The sequence below is a fragment of the Cygnus olor genome, chromosome Z (assembly GCF_009769625.2).
Source record: "Cygnus olor isolate bCygOlo1 chromosome Z, bCygOlo1.pri.v2, whole genome shotgun sequence".
Lineage (NCBI taxonomy): Eukaryota > Metazoa > Chordata > Aves > Anseriformes > Anatidae > Cygnus > Cygnus olor.
In genome coordinates this window covers 43,757,780-43,785,667 of record NC_049198.1, presented here as the reverse complement: position 1 = coordinate 43,785,667, position 27,888 = coordinate 43,757,780, and the positions used below count along the sequence as shown (strand labels likewise).

At 40.4% G+C, this 27,888-nt stretch overlaps 1 protein-coding gene across 9 annotated transcripts in view; it reads right to left on the bottom strand.

Annotated features, from left to right (window-relative positions):
- Positions 1-266: 266 nt before the first annotated feature.
- LOC121061632 (aminopeptidase O (putative)) overlaps positions 267-27,888 on the bottom strand; it is a 202,702-nt gene continuing 175,080 nt past the window's right edge. For 4 of the 9 annotated variants that reach the window (XM_040540766.1, XM_040540771.1, XM_040540770.1 and 1 more), the window contains 4 exons: positions 24,516-24,632; positions 7,028-7,114; positions 4,078-4,222; positions 267-1,103 (listed from right to left, as the gene is read on the bottom strand). In XM_040540766.1, coding sequence (XP_040396700.1) covers positions 4,082-4,222; positions 7,028-7,114; positions 24,516-24,632 — 345 coding nt within the window. In that variant the 3' untranslated portion in view covers positions 267-1,103; positions 4,078-4,081. Of the gene's footprint in view, positions 3,914-4,077; positions 4,223-7,027; positions 7,115-24,515; positions 24,633-27,888 lie in introns of those variants that run through there. The other 5 variants (XM_040540767.1, XM_040540768.1, XM_040540769.1 and 2 more) reach the window with 5 other exon arrangements.

The window sequence follows — 27,888 nt, the reverse complement described above, 5'->3', positions numbered from 1 at the left end:
GGGGAGGTCGGGAAATGGAGGGAGGTGAAGAGGAACGGGACTCCTTGGAATTAAGTCACTATTAAGGCAGTCTTTTAACAGACTCTCTGCATAGGGCCTTTAAAGAAAAGTAATTTCCACACTTAATTTTTCTTGTTGATATCCCTTAATTTCCACTTTCAGCTTCTTCTGTCTTACTACACAAGTAGAAAAGAGGTGAAAAAAAAGAGGTTTTTCTTAGGTTTATATATGAACTTTGAACAGCTGTGCAATGGAAAAACTACACATATTTGAAAAAATATTTATTTTTACAAGTGTACAGTGTAAAACAATAGTATACAAAGTAAATATGTTCACAAATGCTTTTGTTTTAAAGTCTCTCTGAAAAGAACAGCTTAGATGTCTTGTGATCAGTGGAGCTGTACATTCCTAGAAAAGAAGAGCTGCATTTGATACATCACTAAGAAAAAAGGGGCAGCACAGAGGTATGGAAGAAATTTCCGGAAAATGAAAGGTACAGTTCTGGTAGAAGTCAACCTAAACAAGACACGGACAAAATCCTGATCTTAATTTTTGCTTCGGTGCATCCAATCACCAGATCGCTGGTTGGTCATCTTCCACAGATTATTCCGTCTTCCAGTTAACTTCCCCATCCCAGCCATCCATCTAATTTTATGTTAACTTTTTAATTTGGCATTGAAGTTACAAACAAAATTTTAAGCACAGAATACAGTGTTATCAAATTTCAGCAGTTCCTGTGTTTGGCCAAGTTACTGGAGTACATAAAATCATTCAAGTCAAGAGTCCTTGGGCCTCTGCAAACTGCAACAGTTGTACCACCAAACAGCAAGGATAAGACCCCAACTGTGGTATTAAAAAACTACCTAGAGGCACACTAGAGTGTGTGTATCCTTGTGTGTAGCTGGTCTTGTGCATGTGCATTTTTACCTGTTCTTGGTTACACTGAGCCTCTGGAAAACATAAATACTGAAAGGTAAATGTTTCTGTCAGCTGATTGTTTTAGCAGTCACATAATCCTTCCTTTGATGTCTTGGGTCAATGAAATCCTAGTACCACCAGGGTTTAGTAGGAGATATATTAAAAGAATTTCTCTGTGATCTTTCCTGCAACGGAAACAGCAGCAAAAGTTATTACTCTGTCACAATAAAGGGTTATCTGTGCATTCTTGATTGGCCCAGTCTTTCAAATGATTTATTTTTTTAAGCTTACTAGTAGAGCATAACGGTAGTTACAAAGCTAAATTATTTAACTGTATTTTTAAAAACACTGTTTCCCCTTATATTTTCTGAGATAAGAAGTCTGGGTACCCAGAAGGGAGACCTCCTTAGAGCTACCACAACAATGTTTGGAGAAGACATGAAAGAGCCAAAGGACAAGCAATTCCCCCGGTTATTAGCAGGTTACTCTGAAAACAATGCTGGAGGTCAGTTACTGGAGCAATGCTGTGTGATGTTACACATATCCACATACCTTCTCGTCTTAAGCCAACAGTTCTCTAAACAGTACTGAGGTAGCTTGTCCACCTTAAGCGAATGGTGTTTAACGTCAGGACAGCGTAATGTGTACTAATTTGATTTTAGAGAGAAAACAGTAACAACATTTCTCAAAGGCTCCTAGAAAGGTACTTTATTTTATTTATTTATTTTTTGCTCTAGGGCTCGACTCCTGTTCCTGCTGAACTGAGCCAGTGTGTAAAATCAGAACTGATATCAGCTCAGTAGGCACCGGAGGACGGGTCCATCAACGCTTGGAACAACAGCAGCAGCCGTAAGTGGCAGCTCCAGTCGGAAACAATCATTTCCTGCGAACGATACACAATGCTAAGCTACAACTGCAGAGAAGTCATGAGAGCATCCGTTAAAGAAGAGCCTACAAAACAAAGCTTTATAGACAATTCCAGTTTAGCATCGCAAACATTTATTTCCTATGACCTTTAGAAAAGCTCAGTAACCAAGCTACTGTAGGGCATACCCTCCTTTTGCAGTCAGACTGAGAATTTTAGGAGCGATGTTTATTTTCAACTACAAAAAAAGCCTGTGGTCCTTCCTAAGCCTCTTTGCCCGTTAGCCTCTATGTACTGTATCTGCGCACAAGCACTTATTATAAAACTGCCCGCCAAGCAGCAACGTATCTCAGGCATCAAGTGCTCTCTGCCCCACGCAGGCTGACACTTAAACGTCCTCATCTCACCTTCTCTTCAGGTGCAGAACTTAGCCACTGTGAACAAAGAGGGAAACAATCACTGTTCACCAATCAGCTAAGCTCTGCACCTCGCCAGAGAGGTCTCCGTCTGAGTACAACTATTTATCAGATGAGGTTCTTCCGTGACGCGTCTGCTCCTTTCCTCTTTGGACTTTTTTTGTTTAATGGATGGAGAGGATGCCACAGTGTACACGTATCAGATAGTTATGGAGATTTTCAGAGTAGCAGCTGCGGTCATGGCTATGTGGTAATCCCTGGCAATGTGATTTTAATCTTAACTCACAAATCATCATGCCAGGAACCCAAACAGCCACAACACTACAAGAAAGCTGTGCAGACACACAGTCACACTCCTAATGGCATCTTTAGATTTATTTTTTTGTAGCTTGCCATGCATTTCTAGTCTAAAAGGTCAAACAGGCAATTCTAGACTACTGCACATACATACTACATAATATTCCTGTGCTAGGTAGATACTTACCACCAGAAGTTGTAGAAATTTTTTATTTCATTATTTAAGGATTATATGAAGACAGTGCCAAGCACAGTAGTACCAGAATGAGCTGCATCACCATCTTTCTGGCATCTACTAGATTGTAAGATATTGAACGTAACTCAAGTTTTCTGTGGGTTCCTGACAACTGGCAACACGTAAGCAAGTCTCTTAGCCCTACCTGTTTTAGAAAGCAACTCTCTTTCCCCATTACTGCTATCCTGGCACTCTTTAGTCTCACCCATATTTCCCATAAAGTGTTCCTGGCAGACAGTGCTTGTCAATACAGAACAATCTTGATTTCATGGTATCTGCTGTATTTCATATAAATAAAGTAAATGCCATGAATTCAATTTGAACTTACTACCAAGTACTGCTACGTGTACAGGCTTGAATGGGAGAAAGTCAAGATTCCTGCTAGATACCAATTAGAAAATGATGATTTTGCTCAATTAGATGCCTTAATGTTGATACCACAAATCAATTGTAGAGTTAGGTGAACAGCCAAGGCAATCGTCAGTCTGTCAGATGAGTTAATTCACGAAGCAAAAATCTGAAGAATGCTGTATTGAAAGAGACGTTCATACCAACCCTAGTTGGCTATGTATTAAACATGCATGTACAAACACTGTGAGGTTACCTCAGGCAATTCAAATAGACTGAGAAATTCAAAATAGCTTTGCAAGTGACCCATTTGTAGCCTGCAGCAATCTTTATTTTGTGAACATTTCTTTCAATTTTGCTTTTTCTGTTGATTCCTCCCCATTAATTTCAGAAACAAGCTAGATTATGTATGACATTAACCATGTTCTTTATGTTAAGGCTGTTCTTACCTTATAACCATTCTTCAAAGACCTGACTACGCTTAATGTGCTTGAATTAACAAGTTGTTCTCACATGATTCAGATTTGGTTGCAAGTGTACAACTTCACAATTATGTTGTGGGATCAGATTCTTTTCAAAGTTTGTCCTACTTATCAAGTCAGCACACAGCTGTGTTAAGCAGAAATGCTTCTCACAGAGTTGCAATTTTGTGTAGGCTGTAGACAGAGTTCAGAATACAGAATGGAAAACAACTGCAGGTGGAGCCTGGCCTTCCCTGGCCATTCTGACTTACAGTTGCCTCTTGTACAATCCATTACAAAGTTTACAACAACGCCCCTCCGTGCTCTCCAGCCAGTGCCTATGCATATCTAACTCACTGCTCCAGCAGCTGGGCTTAAAAACAAACAAACAAACAAACAGAAAAACCAAGATAGTTCAAAAATTAACTCTTGTTTAAATAAGCTGCCACAAGCTCTGTGGTATGCCAAAGTTTACAGTGTTTAGTGAGTTTCTTTATAAGGCAAAATCAGGGTTTTTAATTTAAAAAGAAAAATCACCTCTTCAGAACAACATCTCGGCCACCACTTTGGCGGAGGACACGTCCATTTGTTCTCGTGCTGCAGCAAAGCATTTGTATGCAAGTTCTTGTTGTTTTGCATCTTCATTCACCATTAATTCACCATAGAGATACACACCCATTGCCTGAAAGATGAACACAGTACACAGTCATCCTGTCACCAGTTATGACTAGTTGAACAGTTTTCTTGTTGTTGACCTCCAAGTACCCACTTAATTCAAAAACACCATGGAAAAAGCCTTATACTCAATAGCATACCTTTCCCCCCCAAAAAATGTAGTTTTCTTTGGCTCTCTGTAGCCTAAGATTGCCTATATGTTGTATTGAGTGTGTAAAAAAAGAACATTACTATAAGAAATGTATGTTGCGTTGTGACAAGAAAATGCTTTCTCACTCCATTTTTCTTGCCACTTTTGAAGTTGAAATCTGTTTTCTTTTATCCACTACCTGAAGTACTTCCAAATGCCCCTTCAGAAAACAGTTTGTCCTTCCTTCAACAGGATACACATTTTCTTTCCAGTTGGGATGTTTCCACATGCACTAATAAAGAGCAGAGCAGCTGAAACACCCCACTCTGAAATTCCCGTCTGGCAATGCTGTAGCTGGAAATCAACCACCTGTGGCCAGGTCTGTGTTTCAGAGCCTTTTCTTTATGTCCGAGATACAGCTTAACCTTCTGTAAGAAAGCAGACTGTCCCTTAGCGCTCATTCTGGATAACTGGGGGTAAGATCTGGGCCCCTTTGATGGCAGGTAGCAAAGCACCGGCTAACTTCACAGGAAACACATTGTGTGTTGCCATTTTTTTTCTGAAGATACAAGCTTTGCATCTTGTTATAGGAGTTCCTTAAGTGTTAAGCAGCACTTATCAAAACACCATATATATGTTATTATTATATATATGCCATACATAATGTATATATATTACGTATGCAATATATGCCACATATATGACATATTATTTATATACACAAGACGTGTGATGTTATATATATGACAATTATTATATTTGGCATATATTACATATATGCCACACATATATAACTATTAAATGTGGCTTATATTATATATATACATTGCAAAACTTAGCAGCTTAGCAGATTAACTTGTACAGTTGCAAACAATGCTTGGACAGTTGGAGAAGAGGAAGAATATGGATAGCATCGAAAAAAACAATTTGTAATATAATTCCTCACAATTTCTAGTGTTGGCTGATAAGATTAAAAATTAAGCCTTAACAAGAGGGGAAATTTATAGTTTAACAGTGACTGAAATTAAAGGAAAAGGTCCCAAACAGACAGAAATCTGCCAGACACTGTGACAGTGCCCTAACCATGTGCATTTCTTTTGCATTCACAGACCCCAGGTTTCCAGGATCTGCAGCTGCAGATCGCACCAGGAACGCTGCCTTGGAGCTGGGCTCAAGTTGCTTTCATAAAGAATTTCAAAAATGTTGGAATTTTGTTCCAAATAGGAATTATCTTCTCTACCCAGTATTAATAATTTTCCCCCAAATCTAAACACTAAAATGCAGTAAAAACACTGGGTTTTTGTAATCCTGGAAAGGATTAAATAGTCACATTTACATTTTTCCCAGACTTTAAAGGAAAAAAAAAAAGTCTTTCATGATCAGTAACGACATACAACTACTCTGATTTGAGTTGTAATCATTCCAGAACCTGGTTGTGTTATAAATTGTTTCCACCGCTGGAGTAAATGAAATGAAATATATTGAGGATTACATGAAAAAAAATATTGCAGAAATTCTTTCCCTGCACTGCAGAAAACATTTGTTTTTGTTTGGCATTGTATCTGTTCTAAACGTAATGCAATTCAGTATGTTTGTATGAACTTCAGGATCTTTGTTTTGCCTTTCTGCTGGTGGAGTGGACACCTGCATCATTCCACATGATAAAAATATGCACAGCATATATAAATTCCTTGTTGTTCTAAATATTGTTATGTGCCTTTTTTTTTTTTTATTCAAATAAAGAGCTTGCCAGGAAGTCTTGAGACTGTTTATTGGCTGAGATATAAATAGGAGGTGTACTTCAGAGCTGGAAGAAAGAGCATAAGAGACTGCAGTAACTTTATTATGCTGTTGTGACAAAATTTATTTATTTGTCTGAAAGCAAAAAAAGCTCACAGACTGTAAATGGCTTTGTTCACTGTCAACATGAAAGGAAAAAGCATGAATCTCTCTCTCAATGACTTTCATATACCTTGCAATGTTTTCTTTCCTTTTTTTTTTTTTCATATACTTTAAATATAGCTGTGATCCTAGGCAGTGAAGGTCTTGACTTTATAGAGTTCACAGTGAATAAAAACAAATGGGAAGTGAAATCAAAAGAACAAGGCAGAGGTACAGTTACAACTGTAATTTCATAATAGCTTAGCCATAGCAAAGACATTTTATATAGCTGGCATTTTAAGACCTTCAAAATTGTCTCAAATCATTTTCCTAACAGTGGAGATGCATCCTTGGATGAATATCCTTGCGCTATGCTTCTCCTGTAAGATGATCTGTACATCGTCTTGAAAATTTCAGTCACTGTTTTGCACCAAACTCATATCTATGTGAGTTAATATTCACAGCTAGACTTGCCTTCGTCATCCTGCAAATCAAGGAAAATGCTTCTTAGCGTTGGCAAGGACCATTGCTACCTCTGGCTTGTATAAAATGGAAGCAGAAGAGGATATATCCTATTTTACCACTTTACAGATGATTAGCATGCTTAGGTGGGGCTGAGTATACCTAGGCAGTTTCCTTAAATTGCACTATTTAAGGAAAGGGCAAAAACTGAATACACACTCCACTTTTTAACTGTCTCCAGCAAGAAAATCTATTAAAATAGTTTTCAGTTTCACATTAAGGATCTCAAAAAGGTGTAAAAGGTGATTATTTTGAAAATGCTAATTACATGTAACTGACCTGATCTTCTCTGAGAAATTTCTCAACATCTCCATATCCAGGCACGTATTTGTGTTTAACAACAAGTTCACACCACCGATGACGAACCTTTGGGAAGAGAAAAAAAAAGAAAAAAATGAAATTATATCTGTGCCTTTCTGGGCTTCAGAACTCCACAAGACCTAAAGACAAACCTCTCATTCTAGAATAGTAAATTAATCCATATCCTGACACCAGTTTGCAGTATCTTTTCCTCGAGTTTTTCCAGTCTAGACTTATGTTTGTCTAAATGTTATTTTCCTTCCTTTATGTTTGCCTAAACATTATTTATTTTATACTGTTAGAAGTAAGGAATAGGGGCAGGAGGAGCAGACGATAGCTAAAAATGCCCAGAAGAACAAGACAGAATTAATCATCTCCTCTACACAAAAGTTTAAAATCCAAGTAATAAAAAGGCTTAAATATAATACTGTACCAAGATTAAATTACTGTTAAAAGCATAAGCGTTAGATATAAAACCATGCAGCAAGGTTCAGTTAAGTGGAACATCGTTTTTGCCACCATTGTTTTTCAGTACTAGATTTAAACACCTTTCAAAGAGTTTAAAATCTGTGTACACTCAAAAATCTAGGCTGTTCTACCAAATGCACATAGATGAAAACAGTTATTAACATAATGTAATGAAAAATACGGAGTTTTTAAAGCCAATCACAATTGAAAAATATTTATATTTAAGTAGTGTGAATAACATGACTTTGAAATGCCCATTTTTTTTCGGTTGCCTTTAAATTTCTGACTTTGTTCTTCAACACTCCTGCGGATTAAAAGTCATCTTACACTCCAGCAAGGCTTCCACAGTTGTAGGCAGTGACCAGACTGATGTTTTTTACTCTGTCACTGGAACAGCACTGATCTAAAGGAAAACAATTAAGTGCAATAAAACCCTCCCACCCTCCTGCTCCTTCTCTTTTACACTTTGGTCTTACTATCTTTTGTAAGGTAGGGCACCTAATAACAATCACTTTGTATATAATAAAGTGTAAGCAGTTTTAATATTTTTCATAACCAAGTCCAAATTGTGTTCATATCAAGTCACTGTGCATGAACCTTTTTCTGAATGACAGATTTACCAATAACATTGAGAATGGAAGCCAGGAATGAAGAAAAACAATTGATACTTAAATATCTTATTGCTTTGGAAAATAAGGTATTTGGAAATACTTTCCTTGTCATCCTAATCCTTGCTAACTTTATGTCTCAAGAAAGTTTTACAGTCGTATGTGATTAGAGGATAACCCCATTAACATGATTAACAAGTAATAAATGCTCAGAGGTCCTGGAAGAGTCCTTTTGGGTAGCTGGAATCTCCTCGCAGCTTACCTGTTACATGACACAGTTTGAATACAGCTTCTGAATTAAATAAAATGCTGCGTGAAGTCGTGGCTGAAGGTAATTTGCACTCACAGCATGTAAGACACTGCAGAGTTAAAGTGCAACGCATGGTGGGGGATAAAAGCTGTCTCTGAAAGGTTTTTGCTGACTAAATACTAAATACTAAAAACAGCTGTTAAGACTCCTGCACGGGGAACTAGAGCTAAATCCACAAAAGCAAATGGTGTTCCAAGCTTCAACTTGTTTTGCCATAGATGCCCACACATCTACAATATGGGCCATCAAAACCCTATCCAGCTGCTGCGTTTCCCTGGAGACACCAAACGTACCACCAGTAAATCTTCCCAGGCAATCCAGCTCCCTTACAGGACATTTTTCACAGCACCAAACAGCTCCATGCCTGGAACAAACCTCAGAAATTTAGGCTCAAAAATTAAGCATATCCCTCTCTCATCTGCAGCTTGAGTTAACAAAGCAGAACAGGAAACACTGAAAAGGTTGTCTCTCTTCACTGGAAGCACTTTATCCTACCTGTGCAGCACTGGTGTCAACTATTTAAGAAGAAAGAAAATTTTCCCTATGTATTCATGGCATGTACGGAATAGGCATGGAGGAGAGAAAGGGACTGCGGTGCTCTGCTGTGATCACTGTGCTTCCATGCCTCGTGGCCCAGCACCTACAGCACCTATCTGGGAGGCAAGCCATCAAGTACAGTTTCTATGTCTGCTCAAGATCTGAAAACACGCATTTGCTGAGAACGTTCAACAAACAAATTACGAAGTATTTTGAGATGTGGCTCTCTTCATACCTCCTGGTGAAGCTGTTTTTTCCCCATATGTATTTATTAAAGCATTAATAATTACAGGATCCTACAGGAGATAGTCAGAGGCCCTTGGGTGCCAAAATTTCTAAGTACTTTCAGTAACAACCCAGGCACCTGGCTTGCACAGTGCAAACACTCCCTTTTGTGATTGTTACCCTAACACCTGCATGGAGAGCAGCGCAGAAGATATCGGTGTGGATGTACTCACGTGCTTCTGCTTACTCGCGTACTAACGTAGTGCACGTCTGCCTTGTATTTTTATCCTTGCCTGATTATCTGAATTCCCACTGTTTTGCAAAACAAAGAACAATTAAGCTGTATCCTTTCCTTAATCGCCCCTTCCTCCATAGGGTTCCCACTCCTGGCAGCACACCTCCTTTCAGAGAGTTTGAAAGAAAAGCATTGATTTGTTGAGTGAGATTTGGTACAGCACACACTTTTCTTTCTCTCTCTTTTCTCTCTTTCTTTCTTTCTCAGGGTCATTACAAACCCTGGCACATTCCCAGACCTGAAGTGCTGGAGGCTCGCCAGCTGGGGCAGGAGCAGCACGTCTGTTATCCTCAGATTACACGTTTGCCTCCTGCTTCCCGAAAAGCCCCGAATGCCGTCATGGCATGGCGAGCTGCAGGAGAACCAGCCGCTGCTGAGGCGCCCGTAAAAACACCAGCTGTGGGGGGCAGCCAGACCCCAGCTTCCCGGTGACCTGCAGGGACCCACAGGGCAGCTGTGGGCACCGAGACCGTCCCAGCATGTGGCAGGGGCACGGGGCGACCTGCTCGGCCCTGCCACTGAAGCCTCAAGGGTGGCCTGAGTGGGCATGGCCTGGCTGCTGTCCTGCGGGGCCTGTACAGTGCGCGGGCCGCCACGTTACACAGCTGCCGCTAGAGCAAACGCAGCTGCGTCTTGGACACGAGCACTACAAAAAAGCATTTTTTTTCTGGCACAATCCAAGCCCTAGGCTCATACCGCACAGACGAGAACTTTATTCATGTAAGAGGAAGACGGAAAAAAAATAAGTTTGGTTCCCAGTGTTTCTTCCAGTGCTTGGAGCATAAGAAGCCCCACAGCTTTGCAGCGTAATGAATGTGTCATGCGACCAGGCCCTCTAACAAACCCCTATCAAAAGGAAATGTTGAAAGCTAAGTAGCTTGTGGTAGGACCGAGCTAACCATACCGCATCCTGTGTATGCTCTTCTTGGCTTTTCCTTTCCTCCCAGGAGCAAATGCTCAGTGGTGAAAATAAGAATTCATTAATCCCCTCCGAGTTCTCCCTCTGCACATTTCTCAGCGCTCTCTTGCACGGTGCAGAGATGCGCGCCGTATGTCACTTTGGCTGGCTCCTTGGCACCAGACGGACCCAAAAAGCAATTCGCAGCCATCCTTCCCCTTGCTGCTGGCAGAAAGCACGCACCTGCAGCCGCCCACCCACCCTCTCTCTGGTCCGGCGGCTGCAGGACATATGTGCCAAAGCTGGAAAAGCTGCTGGTTTTCCCGGCCTCAGACTGACGAGCCCTCCCAGGCAAGGGGAGAGGTGACAGGGGCCTGGTGGCACCTCCAGTCCCTGGACCCACCCCTTGTCTCTTTCCTCCCTCCCAGCTTTCACCACTGGTGCCGGTATTTGAACAATCGCCTTCTCAAGTTAAACGGGAATCGCTTCTTTGAGGTTTGTGAGACACCACACATCCTAGCAGTGCATTTCTGAGCCACACCTCAGTGGCAGGAAGACACCCAGACAGCCACTTGCGCAGGTGTGATGACTGAAAACCACTGATAGGTTTTCACAAATACCAGCTGCATCAAGATCTATGTGTTGGCTAACATCTAGGTGAAATATCTTGAAGGGCTGCTACTGTCATAAAGCACAGAATCTCCAGTTTAGAAGCTTATACAAATAACTTAAGTAGTCTCATATTATCTTTTAATTTGACTTCTGGAAGAATACCCATCATTGCACAACATTATCAGGAACTCAAACATCGCCTGTATTTTGACAGTGCAATGGGAAACGTTTAGAAAACAAAATGATACCATTCTAGTCTATTTGCAGAGAGTAAATTACTACATGAGAAGATTTCAACTGAAATAAGTACTTACATAAATTACATAATAAATTATATTAATATATATTAATATCCAGCTCTGAGACAGTCCTTTTGTTTTAACAATCTGGGCCATGATCTTTTGGTAAATGCTGCTTGGGGATGATGGAGTACACTCATCTCAGGCATCAAACACATGCCTCGACTTGCAAAAGAAAAGCTACTAATAACATACACTAATAAGAAATCTGAGAAACTGTAATTTTAAACTATTTCAAACAGGACTTACATTATATATTTTTTCTTTTCTGACCCAGGTGACTAATTACTTTGCCTAATCTGTTTTATTCTCCCGTGCCTCATACAAACAATCAGGGAAGCCTGAAACAAACACCCTCACAGAAAGCTCCGTATGTTCTACTGTAGAGATCTAGCTTGTTAAAGTTCTCAATAATATGTATGCAAGCAAAAAAAAAAATTACAGAGGAGAGGAGGAGAGTTTTATTAAGCTTTTGGTCTGTAGAATGGGAGACTAGCTTCAGGGAAAATGAGTACATTTTGCTAATAGCTGGATCCAATTTAACAGGCGCCAAGAGACAACAAATCTAAATCACAGAACAAAAGCAACTTACTTAGAGATCCTAGTAAACAGGCTAATGTGAAATACATTAAGAGCTATTGAACACCAGAACGGAATCTTTATTAAAGGTAGGAGGCATTTGTGATCTGTATAAAGCATGAGTTCAGACCTGATTGGAAAAAAAAAAAAAAAAAGTATTTGAACAACCAGAATTACAAATGTTAAACAGATCTCAGTTGCCAGACTCTAGTCTAATCTGGAGAAGAAAAATACAATTAAACTTTTTCAAATAATGATGCCTTCCTACTATAGATTAGTTTTAATTAACAAAAAGGAAGCTGGTATCTCCAGATCACCAGAAAACTGTTCTGTTCTACCTGAAAATATTTATCTATAGTCTCTTTCTATATGCACACAAATTAGATTTAAATATTAGATCATTTTCAGTCAGTTAAGGAACAATGCCACATGTTACTGGGCAATATTTGGCCTAAAAAGCCTTTTACAATTGGCTAACATGGACAAATTACAGTTTAAAAACTGCAAATTTTACAACCTTATTGTGGCAAAGTGGCTTTAATGACTTTTTTTTTCCCCGCTGCCTTTGCAACAGCAAACATTTAAGAACAGCTGAAATAGTTACTCTTTAACACACCAGCCAGGTTGCATCAGTGACTTTTCATTCTATATAATCTGCATTTCACATGAGCATTCCTATGCTCTATACCACAGTATAAGCATGCTTTCGCATGTAAATTTGGTTTCACGAACATTTACCAAGTAAGATGATCAAGGAAGCTCAATGACCTCAAAAGGAGCAATGAAATAGCCATGTGTGTTACAACTGTGCTGACAGAGTATCAGATTGGCAATCTAGAAAAAATGTACTCAATAGCCAAAAACCTACTGAATGCAAGCAGAACAGATTCATCACTCTGACGAGAGGTCTGTAATTGGGATTATTGTATACACCAAGGGTTTGTCAGGAGGAGTCTGAGCAAAGAAGCTGTGTAACAGCTTAAATCAGGTCCAAAAAATTCGGTAGTCTTCATTGCATAAGTTACTTCTCAGGCAGTGAATGGTAATGCTCCTTCTGACAACACTGCAGCGCCAAAGAAATCATGGCCAGATAGAGAGCCACAGCAGCAGGCATCTTTGATAGCAAACCTTTTTCCTGAGAAAAAGGTTTCTCATAGTGCCAGGATTTAATGCTGTGTACTGTAATGCTCTCTCCCAGTATTAAACACGCCATTTTCCAGCACTGTGGGCAAAACTATGGTAACACCTTAAATGTTAAGATAGCTCTTGCTAGCCTTACTCATGCTGCTTTTCAATCCATGTGCTGGGAAGGACTGCTGTTCAGGGGGAGCAGGGCTGGCAGGACCCAAGCCTGATCGATTCAGGGACCCCCACCACGCTTTGCATTGGACAGTGATTGCACAGGTAGTTCCAGGACCATTACCGCTACCTTGGACAACATCCTATTCCTCTTTCTGTCCCCCAGCACAAGTATTTTAGCCAATGGGCAGCCCAGCAAACAGGAACATGGTCATCCAGAAAACCTTAAGCTAATGAAGGGCTGGGCTAATCAAAATGATGTTTGTCAGGAGATACTTGTCATTTTAAGGAGAACTATGTAGAGGTCTTTAAAACCTGAAGTAATGAACTGGCTGTAAAAAAGTTATTTAAAAGGTAGTTTTAACAGAATACCAAACTAGATTTTGGTAACATTGGTACCAATATCATACTTCCTTAGCTCATTTTGCTCCTTCTGATTGCTGTTTCTGCATAGATGAAGCAATTGTATGCTATGACGGGTGTTCGTGACAGGGGAGAAGCACTCCAAGTCCTGCCTCTCCTTAGTTGTCTCAGCAGCACTGACAGAGGCTCTGGGTGGAGCTTCATGCAGCAACTGCCTCCATTTAATGAGAGAGAAGACAGGGCTGTATGATCTAGCTTTTTTTAAAAAAAAAAAAAGAAAAAAGGAGTAAGTTCCGCATTCAGGCCAATTGCAGGCCGTGGGACAACCGGCAGCATTTGGAGCTGTAACTGCCCCAGCACACCAGAAAGCCAGGCAGTGTGTTCCCACAGCTGCTGCAAGCCTTAGCTACCAACAGGCATGGGCTTGAAACTTCTCCCCTTTACAAACCTGATTTATGGGCACACATTTCCTTTCTGTCCCTTTACCTTCTGTCCAACTGCAGGCTACTGAACCATTCCTCCGTGACATAACCCAGTGACTTTCACAAACTTACTGCAGTCCCTAGGCCTTGCTGAAGAGCAACCAGGCAGGTCCCTCTTGTTTGAGTCCCCCACACTGCTAACACACGATACTGCTTCCAAATAAAACATATGCTAATCCACAACCAGCGCAGGAACTCTTTCCCACATAGACATACAGAAGCCTAGGAATCACAAAACACGCTGCTTAGGAATGTCCAAGAAGAGCTGAGGACATCGCTGCTGCTTTCTCTGATCAGAAAGGCATAGTGACTGGAGAATTGCATCCCAGGACAAGCCTCAATGAAGTGCATGCCAAGAGCTTGTTTAGAAAAAACAAATGCCCTTTCTACCCCATCTCCAGTTCACAAAAAGAGAGCTCCCAATTAGAGACCAGACACTCTTCTCCCTATGTGGGCCACATCTGTGATCAACGACATCTGTGTTCATAGAAGTTTTCCAAAAGAAGGCAGAAAATGTGAGAAATTAAGCAGCCATGTCTAATCCTTCTTAAAAAGTGTCTCTGGCTGTGTCTCTCTCCTGGTGTCAAAGCGCTCGTCGTGAATCAGTGACCATGGTAAGACACAATGCTGACTTCCCATGCGCTCCTCCGCCTGCCTCTCCTCGCTCTCATTTAGAAGACAACTCCAACACAACAGTAGCTGGCCTCAAGTTTTCCTCCTCCTTCTACTGTGGGCCAATAACGTGATGATAGGACAATAATCTATAGTGAGGTTATATGAGGAAAGGGGAAAAGCAGCATGCACCAGCACCAAGTTAGCATTTACAGTGCCTGCTGGAAGAGCACATCCCCACTGCGCCTGAAGGCTTTTCCACTGCGTTTCCATTTAGGCTGCCATGATCTCTGTTCTAGGGAGAGTGGCTCCTATATCATAATGCCATGTGAGGTAAGGATGTGTTTAACCCAGCATGTGAAACCATTTAGTTTGAAAAACAAAGGTTTTTAAAAATAAGCCTTAATTAAAAACATAAATACACTACTTACACTGGAACCAAGCGCTTCCCCTTGCCCCTGCCTTTTTTTAGCCTTGCATGTTCAGCAGGCTGGACTGTTAGTGCGTTTCACAGCTTGCAGCAAGATGGAGATGGCAGAAGAGATGTCATCAGCTGCCTCTTTAACTACTCCACCGGAGATGCATGTCGAGCTGGGCTTTGCTGTGGTGCTGCTTGCTTTCAGGCTGCCTTCTGGCCCGCCGCAGAACAAAGGAGCTCTGCCCTCCCAAACCGCCCTGTGCCCTCAGTGCTGAGGATGCCCTGGCACCATGGCAGGCCTCCGCACCACCGCAGGCCCCAGCACCACCACCTGCAGCACTGGCCCCACGTGCGGTGGTGGGGACAGCAGCTAAGTACCCTGAGGTACAGGGTATGGGCCTTGGAGGAGAGGAAAGAAAGGGCAGGTCCCAGCCTCAGGCCACAAAAGGCCGCAGGGACAAGGCCTGGCAGGGAGGTGAGACAGGCTTGGGAACGCGTGTATGTCCCAGCTGGCCCCTCACCCAAAACGTAAGACCACAACTGCCTCTCTGTCTGATGTACAAACCCCATCCAAATTCCCTCTGACACCTTGACCAAAGTGCTTAGCGACAATAGTGGCTATAATACTTCTGGTATTACCATGATTTTGTTTCTGCATCAACATCATGAGTGGTTCAAATACTGCCCATCACCCCTGTTTCCAAACCAAATACGTCTAGAGTTTCTACCCGTACAATGTTTGCATATATATTTCAACACAAGCTATTTATAAATGCAAATAAAAGCATGCTGGGCTTATTAAACCAAATGTTGTAGTGGGAAAAAGCACATAAACACTCATACATCTGAAGCAGAAACCCAGCTCTGCAGAGTTTGATGTTGAGCACAAGAACCTTCTGTTACCAATTATAACTGAATCGTAACTCCTGTTCAGCAAAAGGCAAGGCTGCTGCAAGCATCAGCGTAACAGTGAGCTGCACCCTCAGCTTGTGCCTCTCTCTCCTCTACTTCTGCCTCCTTCCTCTCATATCTAGAGGCAAAAAAAACAGTGCCTTCCTTTTATCTTTGGTCTCCACAGCGACTGTGGTCCAAACATTTGTCACTTCCAGGCAAGATGACTGTCACAGACAGGATCTGGAGCTGCATGTGCGAATGAGGCACAAATTCCAGGCAGTGAATAATGTGGCTGCCTGGCTCCTCCATAGCTTTGGCCACAGCCAGCCCATCCACCCTGTACTCACATCCTTCCAGTTTTGCATAGTTTAAAACTTTGGTTCTAATTTTCAAATTAATTAAACATGAGGTTTTGACACTAAAGACCTTTCACATCACTCATACTCATCCCTCTCCCAAATCGCAGAAAAGAGTCTCAAGAGAAATATACGTTGATTGTATAAGCTCGGAAGAAACATGCTGCTGAAATGAGAACGCACAGATTCTACTCTGCGTTTCAGATTTTTGAGTTATCCTCTCTCCTCTCAGTTTCCAAGAACACAATCACCCTTGCTGCCCAGGGCAATGCTTACCCCACCTGGAACGCAGCAGGACGCCCCTCCAGGACTCTGCAGCCCCAAAGGTATTTAAATTGCAGAGTTGAAAAGAGGACACCAGGATTTTACTCACACAAATATATTTAAGTCAGTGACTCAGCAGCGTGACCAGATCCGTGTGGCTAAGGTAATGACATCAGAACCAGCCAGGGTTAGCAATTTCAAACTGCCCCATTTTTTGTGCTACATAGGCCTTGCAAGCTTATGGCATGCCATGTTTCTTTTCCTGCTCTGTGGTCCCTGCCATGGATAACCTGCATTTGCAGTCAACCTTAATGCAGGCAGAAGTACCAGATGAACTGTTTGGATGTAGGATCAAAATCAGGTTATTTTAAATATGAAGTATCTTGTTCACAGTTGCGAAATGCAACATACAAGCACAAATATGTCTACAGCTTCATAATGAAACAACTGGGGAAAACTACTCCTGATAGCTAAGAGGTGTTAGTGTTTTCTGTTGGTGGTGGTGGTGTTGGTTTTTTATTATTTTTTATTTTATTTTTTATTTTTGTAAGTGCATCCTCCTCAACATCCTGGCAGCTATCATACATATACAAAGAGAGCAACCCTTTAAATTTCAGGACAAGGTTTATATTACAGTGCTAGGCTTATATTGCCCTACACAGAAATACTGTATAACGTTTCAAATAAAGCGGTTGTACCCAATTCAGAACACCTTTGAGATTGACTTCAGAAGTCCAGAGGCCTCCATCACAAGATCCTCCTTTCCAGAATACAGAAAAGCAAGAACTATTTCCAATCCCTCCCTCTGCAGATTCTTTGCGTAAATAGTAGTAGAATTAGTGGTGCTAGCAGCAGTAGTAATAAACAAAATTCAGTACATGGTTCCTTCCTACCATTGAATATCAAAAAGTTGTTGGGTTGCCTGATGAAGATGAAATTAATTGCTAAAACCAGTTAGAAAAATAAAGGAGGATAAATGAACAGCACCAGCACAAGACAGAGGCTTGGAAACTCCTGTGAATGCCACCCAGCAGCAAGTGAGATCACTTGGAAGAGGCGTGCTGCTGCTGGCTTCTGGAGGGTTCAGGATAAGGAGTGCTGACTGGTGAAAAGTTATTTTGAGTGTTCCATAAATCTTGTGCTCTGACTGTGCCCTTCAGAGACCTAATGCTGATTGAGGGGTTTTCGGTTCTTCTCAAGTGGTTTGAAAAGTCCCAGTACTTTACACGTAGCACCAAAACTAACCCAAATCATGGCAATTTGAGACTATCCTTTGATCAGCCTTACAAATTCATCCCAACACATCCGCTCCATTATGACAGGCACACAAACCAGTGTCAGCCCCAGGGGACAACTCCCCCTGTTGTTACTGGAAACATTTTTTCTTCATCCTGTTCCAATTGTTTTGGTCTCACTGCATTTTGGGCCTCACCTTTGGAAAGCAAGTACCATAGCCTAGAAGCTGCCTTTTAACTGGAAAGAAAAAGATAGAGAGGAGGAAAAGAGAGAGAGAGAGAGACAGAGAGAGACAGAGAGAGAGAGGAGGAAGAGAGAAAAATACCAATACCACCTGGCTGAAGAGCCTGCAAACTGCACTTAGATGCAACATAAGTAAGAACTGTAACAGGATGAAGATTGAAAACAATCAGGACCACAGAGGACTTCCTGACGAGTGGCTGCTGCTCCAGTCAATGCATTTACTTTGTACGAGATGGGGATAGCCTACTGTACTCTGACCTTATTCTGTTTACTAGTAAAAATAGGAAAGATTTCCGATGACCATAAGAAATTCTTTGCTAGGTATTTGCCAGGAAAAGTATGAGGAGAAGAGCAGTGTAAAATTTAATGTTTATGTGATGATGAGTGTGAATAGCAGCAGACTTGGCTACTACAGAGATCTCACTTCATAAAAACTCATATTTCTTCTTTCTCTTCTATTTAATGAACTTACCTCCTCAGAAATGGTTTAGTGAGAAAGCCTCAAGTCTGATTTATTCGGAAACAAATCTGGCAGACAGGCTGACTGTTCTATGGGGCTTTTTCTAAGTTCCTAATTCCCAAATACTGAACCGGTAAGTAAAAATAAAACATTCTTCAATGTAATCTTATCTATCTAGATAAGCTCTTAATAGCACTCTGAAGGAAGAAAGAAAAAGGCAGATGAAGTTTATTTTGCATCAGTGATAAGTTTTCACAGCAGCTTTGTAGATCCTATAAAACATGCTCTCATGTACACAATAAGGTATCTCCTCCTGACTTGAGCTGACACTGAATAATGAGCTGTATGTTTACATGTGAGAAACCATCTTCACAAACTATGTGCAGAAACTATTTCTACTTTTGCAGAAACAAGAAATTATTGTATTCACTTGTCTTTTTCTTGTTCTTTAAAATGGTCACCCATTTAAACTATTGTCTTTTTCATGTAGTGAATTCGTGGTTCACACTAACACAGACACAGTTAAGGGGAAGGATCACGTATACACAGGCATCTCAATGTTCAGGTGTAACAACGCTCTCTGAAACACGCCTGCATACCGCTTTATGGCCTAGTCAAAAAGGACTGCCAAGCCTATGGAGGTATTTGCAACATACTGCATGCAAATTTTACTCAAAAGCTGGAGATCGCTCCTTAACCCCTGCCCCAAGTGCATTTGGCGTGGAAGGACCAGCCAGTGGCTGCGCTGAAAGGAAAGCTCACCAAGAGCCTTTTCTGCAGGCTCACATGGACTGACCTTTGCTGACCAGCTCCCTTTTCCCATCCAATTTTACACGGCACTCTACAGAGCTTTCTTCCGTGAGGGTGCCTTCTAACAATGCTCAGTGACAACCTGCAGGACCACTGAGTTGTACAGTGCAGGAATGTGCTCTGCTTAATTCAGTGACCACCACATGGGAAGCAGCTAGACAGATATTGCATTGTAATTCACTTGTACTTATGTGCCTGCCAGTGTTTCACGGGCTAGGAAAGATCAATGAAAATAAGTTACTTTGTCCTAAACCCAACTCTCGCTACTTTAAGGACGCCAAGCACCTTATATGGTTTGTATTAGCATGAATGGATTTCTGTCAGTGAAATAAGATGCCACCACTTTATAGCTTTGGTCTCATAGGCAGACCTCAGGCACAATGAAGTAGTTGTGTGAGAATGGCTTTATGCCACCCACATGACTTGAGATATTATGATCTTAACTCATTTTACTCACATTTTCTGCAAAAACAGTTATAGCCTCTCCCCTTTTCCTCTCCCTCAAATACACCACATTATGACCCTGAATACAGGGAAAGCATTATGTAAGTGAAGAGCATTTCAGCCAATTTGCTGAGACAAGAAAAACTAACAAAGCAACTTTCCATATGCTGCGCAGGCAAGAAATTTTATAAGAAAGTGATGCCTGCAGTAGGAAAGAAAGAAAACTAACTCTATGGTGAAAGTTCTTGGGAAATACATGATAAATCATCCTGCTTCATCTACATTCTGTATTTTCTGTCACTTGGTCCTACGTAATTCACCAGCAAGTACAAAACACTTGCAGAAATATTGCCAAGTCTTAAATAGGACTGAAAGAGTCACATACATCCCCTGCCCTTCTCCTGTGGAATTAGCAACCTTTTCCTTATCATCTTTGTTACTGTTCTGTAGGCCACTTACACATCCTGTAATCTGGTGCACACGTTATAGGCCTCTCCCTGTTCAAATGAAGATGTTAGAACACAAACAATGGAAATAACTGTAGTGCTTTTCTGGACATGCTCCTGAGCAGTCTGCTCTAGGTGTCCCTTCTTGAGCAGGGGGTTGGACCAGATGGCCTCCGGAGGTCCCTTCCAACCTCAACCTTTCTGTGATCCTGTGGTTGCTAGTCAACAGATTCATCGATTGTTATCCATAGCTGTCAGTGGTGCCTTTAGGCACTTGTAACTAACTGATTCCTGTTTTTTAAACGGAAGTCCTCAACAGCCTATGCTCAAACATGAAAAGTTTCCACTACTGTATCAAAAGAGGTGTCACCAAACTTAAGAGGACTTAAATACTAGCAACAGAAACTTTCCAAGTAAACCCAATCTACGTTCTGTCAGAAGCTAGATATTAAGTTAACTATGTGAACAAAATGGCCACCTCAGGAAGAAAAAAATAAAAGGAAAACAAAAAATAACAACAACAACAAAAAGAACTCAGACCCGCCTTCAATTCCCTTATCCTACCACACTGTCTGACGGCAGCTGTAGTTGCTTTGTAACACATCCCAGTTCTCCTCAGTCAGCTGGACTTTGTCTTTTTTGACTCCCTGCAGCCAACTTCTGTAATGCTTCTCTTGGACATGGAGCTGTGGGAGAGCATCATCAAGATACAGGCTACGCATGTAGCATGACGGAGCATAGCAAGAGAAAAGGGAACAGAGAAAGAAAACTGACTCAACCTTTCTTCTATGCAATTGCCACCCACCTGTCTGACAAGGTCTGAGCCTTGATGGGCTCAGGACACTGGCAGGTGAAGGAAAAATGCCTTTGAACTTTGAAAACTCTACTGCTCTCTACCTCCTACTCTTCTCTGAAGCTATAGATGTGTGGTGAGAGACCTCACATGAGAGAGGGCAGTAACTATGTTGAGCTGCTGAGGAAATCCCAGTAAGGATATATCTTGGGCTTTCCTTGAAGAGAGCTCAACGGTTAAATTCCAGGCAAAGGCTGACTCACACCTCTCTCCTCTCCTGGCTGGTACAAAGAGTTCAGAACAGGGCAGATAACCTGCTGCAAAATATCCTCTCCTTCCTGAGGTGAGGTGTAGCCTTTACATTGGTAAGACTGGACATGCAAGTGGTAACAAGCAGTCAGGAACACCAAATACTGCTGCTGGCAGTCTTCACTGAATGAGCCCAAACCTGCATGCCACTGTGTGCAAGTGTAGACATGGCCAGGTGCACGCAGTTTGAGGACAAGAGTGTTGAACTGTGAAGTTGAAATAAAGACGTTTCAGAAATACAGATATAAAAAGCTTTAAGAAACGAGAACCAAGACGTTTTACATAGTAATTGTGCATGAAAAAAAGACACCCCCAGAAATGAGATCTCTTGCATCATTTATGAAATTCAAGGAAAGGGCATCTCATCAGTGAGCTACGCAGGGCTCTAGATGAGCGAGCTGTAGAATAACTCAAAGTCAAAACAAGCCTAATGCATGTGTACCATCAACCAGGCTCAGTGCAGCTCTTTCTCAGTACTTTCCCAGTTCTGGCTTCGGTGTGGTGCTCCAGTAGCCATGTGTTACAAGAGCAGAGTGTTCGCACAGAACATTCTCCTCCTTTGACAATCAGCAGAGGGAAGGGGATGGTTCTTTACTGATTTTACACCCACAAGGGATATCTCTACCAGGCAACATTTTTTTTTAGAGAGAGTAGTCCTCTCTACTCCTCCCAACACACTTATCTGACAAAGTCTGATTATTCGAACCCTTGATTTTTTTTTCTTGTTAGTACTAACTAGCCTGGAACATTCTTGTTACTGCAAGAGTAACCAGCTCTACATACAAATAGTATTCTTTATATCCCCTCTGATGCTGTAAGAAAATTTTTTAGCTATCTACAATACATACAGGAAAAACCTTCCAACTCTCAATGGTGCAGATAATATTTTACATGCAATATTTATGACAACACTGTTTAAAATACAAATTAACATACTTTGTATACAACTACTCTCTCATATTGATGTCCATATCGTTGCTACCAGAAGAATAATGTGAACATAAACATTACTTGTCAAATACAAGAAAACTAGTTCTTATTTTGTAACTTTCTGTTGTGGGACGGAACACAACTGACAACCTTACTTACAAGAATTCCTGAATAAAATCTCTGACATGGAGAGTCTTTTTTTTTCTACTGGCCTGCCAGCAATTTTTTATGCCTGTATTTTTAATGATCCATTTCTGATGTCCAGGTACTAAAAACATTTGAACTACAGTAACACAACAGGATCCCTATAACTAATTAATGTCTTCACTAACCAGGTTTAGGCAAGAGCAGCTCAGCCAGAAGCTTGGACTACAGTTCTTTGTCCCTGGGTCACTATACAAGGAAAATCCCCTGTGCACAGCCTGGAGTCAGAGGCATGAATAGTCCTTCCCTCAGGTATGCAAGGGTGTGTAAGCTAACATTCCCTTTAAAGGACTGTAGGTGTCTGTGATCCCATGACTGGTAAAATGCTAATCGTAATGTTATCTTAGTTGTACTTCTGAAGACCTGCTAAGCCCTTGGCTTCACCTTGTAAAATGAAATGGAGATTATGCTCCTTTCACTGAGGCCATAATTTATATATTTTTTTAAAGAAACATTTCTGAGAGAGCACTTGTGTACTTTTATATGACATTGCAAATAAGAAACCAAGCATGAAAGTGGAAGGAAAGGAAAAACCTGAGAAACCCAAACTTGTGGCCTGGTGCTCACAATTCACTGGCATGAAGCAGCAACACCACAGCTATTACTTTGATCTACTTCTCTATTTATTTCTCTTCCCATTATAGAACCCCTGACATTTCCCTGGTATTCAGATGTGATTAAAATATATTCTAATACCTATAAATAGAAATGTTGGTTCAAGTACTAATTAAAAACAAGTCTAGCATTTGGAAACTCCTATCAATAGAAAAAGTAAAAAGGTGCAGTAAACAGTGTTGCTTTTTTTTTTTCCCCTGAGAAAAAGCTAGACCTCTGTTCAATCTTTGTACTAATATTTGGAATTCTAGGTGTTTGTAAGTGTCCACTCAGCAATTTTAGTGTAAGAGTAACAAGAGAGACTTTGCCCTTTCCTTCAATTTTAATTATTGCCATAAAATTCCAATTTTAACAGGGTAGGTCATGCACACTGACTTTCCATAGCCTTCACAGTAGCTTTTAATTAAACAGGATTTGAATGTCATGTTAAATTTACCGTGCTTCCTCATTGTATATTAGTTTGATTATATGCTCCTTAATAGCTAACTTTTTTTTTTTTTTTTATGTATAAAACCTACACATCCTTTATTTTCAGGACTGATTTTATGTTTTTATCTCCCCTCCTGAGTATTGAAGCAAACACACTCATTGCAAGGATGCTTTTAGCCACTAGTTTTGCTGCCTTAATTGTCACAGTTCTCCCAGCCAGAGACACCTATGTGACTCTACAAAACAACCAGCTTTGTATGTGGTAATAAGGATATATTGGTTTGCCCCCCTAAGATATTAAGTTTTTTGGAGCAGGGATGCTAGCCTCATGTGTGGCTGTGATGGGTAAGGTACATGTACAGTATTATATAAAATCCCAGTGACTGTTAACATGCTACGTGCATCTGTAGAGAACTGATTCCCCCTTAAACCTCATGACCTAAATAAGAACATGCTGTAGTCTCTCTGGAAAGCAAACTTTTCCAAATCATGAGTGAGAATTGGGAGCTCTCAGAGAGAAACAAGTTGGGCGAACCACAATGAAGTTTAACTCTAGACTGGAGCAGGTATGATTGCATTTGGAGACAACACTCAAAACTAAAACAAACTTGAGCTGTAATGCACAGTCATTCATAGTGAGAACTTTAACACTTTACTGAATGTGCTGCCTTGGGTACACATATGACAGTATATGACATCTATGCTGTATTTTCTCCTCCTGCTATGGCATCCAAGCACACCTGCACCTACATGACACATACACACAAATACTGGACAATTAAGGCATCTTTGTGGCCTTAAAAAGGCTTTCGTGTGGATTCTCACTCTGTGTGCTTATTGGCGAGGTACACCAGGCACGAACCTACAGACAACATCTTGAGCTGCAACAGTACTGGAATTAAGTGTGTGCAATTTTAGATTTAGACAAGGAAAAAACAACTTGATCGAGCCTGGATTCAAGTGGACCGCTATTATTCCTAGTCAACAATGCAATGGCTTATTTTAGGCAAGATTTTTTTAGTGACTTACCTCAGCATCTTGCTCACGGAGCTGGTACGTTTCTTCTAAGCACTGTAGTGTTCTGGGACATAATGTCTTCTCCTCCAAGAGATACTCCAGAAGCAAGACCAGCTGGTCAGGGAGAAGCTACGAGAAAAATAAATGCCATGTGTGAATAGAACTCTAGTTACTAAGCAATTAAATGGAAACAAACCAAAGAGGACAAGATTGCTATAACCTATGTACTTCCAGCATGTGTGTGAAATATGGCAAGAAGTTACAGCTGATTTCTGAGAAACCTCAGGTTTTACATGTCCATTTTCTGAAAGACTTTGTTCTGGGGCCCAGTTAAGACACATTTTCTGTGGCTTTCATTACTATATAGTTAGATCACATCTAAACCATGTTTATCTTATTGAAACATAATCATAGCTTATTAAACTAAGATTTTTATGGAATATGTATGCTAAGTAATTACATTTTCTTTGGGCTTGGAAGGAGTAAAATATGAGAATATTTTATAGTGCATCATTTCAGGGATCAACCAAATATATGCATGTGTAATTGTTAAGAGGGGCAATATTAGCTGTCGCATGTGGAATCTCTCAGTATGGTTACGGTGAACAAACACGATACAAATAAGTGACCCATAAAACAATGTTATAACATATTTTGACTCGTATTCTAGTGCAAAGAGTCAGGAGTCATCCATCACTCCATGGAAAAAGATGGCATTTCTCTCTCTCTAAGTATATAAATACATACAAATATATAAATATATAAATACATATATACACACATATATATTTTTAGCAGTTAGTTGCCAGACTCATTTTCAAGTTGAATCTAATACAGCCTGAAAAAGAAAAAGCACATGAAGTCTGATGTAGCAAGTGCCTAAGTGCTCTGTTTAAAAGGCTTATTGGATGAACAAATAAATAATTCAAACAGAGCTCAGACAGAAATTATACTAGCTACCAGGAAACATCTATTGGAAATCCAGTGTTTAGTCAGAAGTTTGTTACATGCCCCAAAGCTTTGCACACTATTCATTGTCATAGGGCACCAGAATCGGAACTGGGAAGGAAGAAAGAATTTAAGTTTTTGCAAAGAAAAAGAAACCAACACTGCTTACTTCTAAAATCCTCCAGATTAATGAAAAAGATACCCTGTTATTTTAATTCTGCTTCCAATTTTTATCCCATGTGCAGATGCTCTACTCCCACCTCACTGCCCATGTTCCCCTCTGCTGTGTGTAAAATACGACAGTTAAAAATTAAGCAATATGACATTTTCTTCCCTTTCATCTGACATAATTTAATATTAATATCTAAATCAGAATAAGGAGGAGAAGAGATCTCTAGGATTTCAAGGATTTGTTTTCCTTGCATTCTCTTCCACGTATTTTATTGTTAAAGTTGTATTCTTAGGAACTGAAAAAAACCCTGCATCGTATTGGCTCTTACTGGAACCTTTTCCAAGTGATACCCAAGCCTGCCAACAAAATGGACTTGTTAAAAACAGTCAGACATTCACAAATATTGAATTATTTCAATTTTAGGACAACCACTAAAACGCTAAGTTGAATGTTTATTGCACAGTCCAAGAGCAGCTGCCTAGAGGGTGGGGAGACACTTCAAAAAATAAAACCGTGAAGGCTTCTGGGAAGTGGCTCTGCTTGGAAACTGAATTCATTTTGAACACTAATAAAATCTGAAATGTTGCAGAGCACCACGTACAGAAAGGTAATCTCCTATTTAGAAAGCTTTCTCTACTAAATATAAAGCAGAGCAATGCTTAATTTTTAGAAGCTGTAGAACAGCTGCTTGAATATGTATATATATACATATACATGTTTATAAATATATACACATGTATGTTTATATATATACACACACATATATATGTATTCAAGCAGCAATTCTAAGGTTTCTAAATATATATATATGTGCTAGGGGAGGTACAGAACAAATGGGTTATTGTATTATAATATATCCTCAGTATAATTGCTATACAGATTCACCCACAGAAAGCTATTGTTTCAGATAACAGAATCTAAATGAAGCCAACAAAAGCAAAGCAGCAAAACAACAGACATGTCCTTAATTTACCTTTGTCTAGGGCTGCATTATGAGTGAAAATTTCTCAGAATTACAGGTTAAACTCTTACTCATCTGTAAGTAAGACTGCAGAGCAAAAAATCTGAGACCATGGTTTCAGTTATTTTCCCACATCTCAGATGCCCAAGATGAGACTTTATACACTAGTTTCCAGCTCATAGTTTAATTAAAGTCCAAGTTAAGAGCCAGCAAACATGGACAGAGAGGGTGGGAGCACTTGAAGAAGAAACACTGTCAAGACCTGGAACTGAAGTGGCACTAGTGGGCGCAGCTATTACATTTTGTTCTCCCAGTTACTTCCAAAAAAAAAAATAAAAGGAGCAACATATTTTGTTTCAGTTTTCCCCTTTTCTTTAAGAAAAAAAAAAGACTGCCTAAGAGAAAATCTATCCAAAGGAAAGACGCAGAAAGCTCAATTGAAATTTCAGGGTGCGGACCGCAACAAAATCCCTCTTGGGTTTTAGAAGGCTTCTTTTTCCCAAATACAGCAATATGAATAACCGTATCTCCAAATTTCCAAAGATTATAAATATCTTCATAAAATTACACTTAAAGTTTTACTTTAAAAAAAAAATCCATTATTTTTCATCTTCCTTGCCACCGTCCTTAGTTGTCCCATCCACCTGTTACTTCTCATCTTTCGCACTATGAAAATTGTTTGGGGTGCATGCTGTCTATTTTCCATTTGTTTGTCTTATTTTTAATACAAAGAGGCCCTTGCTGTTAAGTGCTACCAAAACATAAATGCTGGAGAAAACTAAAAGTCAATTTGCTTTAGGTATTGTGAAGCTGTTTTCATTTATGACAACTCATACTCTGCGATCACACCTTGAATACCTAACGTGCATAAAAATCACACAACGCAGATACAGCAAAATACAGCAGGATAAACACTGTGTCAATATTTCTCTCCTTGATGAAAACATTCTGAAAACAACCGTAACACCCCAAACACAACATTTCAGTCTTCCTGTTAAAAAAAAAAATTCTCTCTGAACTGCACGGGAACATGCTCAATCGAAATGCCCAAATGTGACGTGATTCTTAAAGTAAATCACTTCTACCGGGAAACGTGGCAAATATTAAGGGATAGTATTTATGACGGCTATGATTGCTGCAATACCATCTGTTTATATTGTAAAGTAGATAGCTCTAGTCCCAAACTACGCCTGCCGCATGGAAATCATATTACTTTCCCATGGTTTCCCCTCCCCCAGCTGAGAGCACCGACGCTACAAAGAGGGAATAAATTAGCGTGTTGTGATCAAGCACACCAGAAGTTT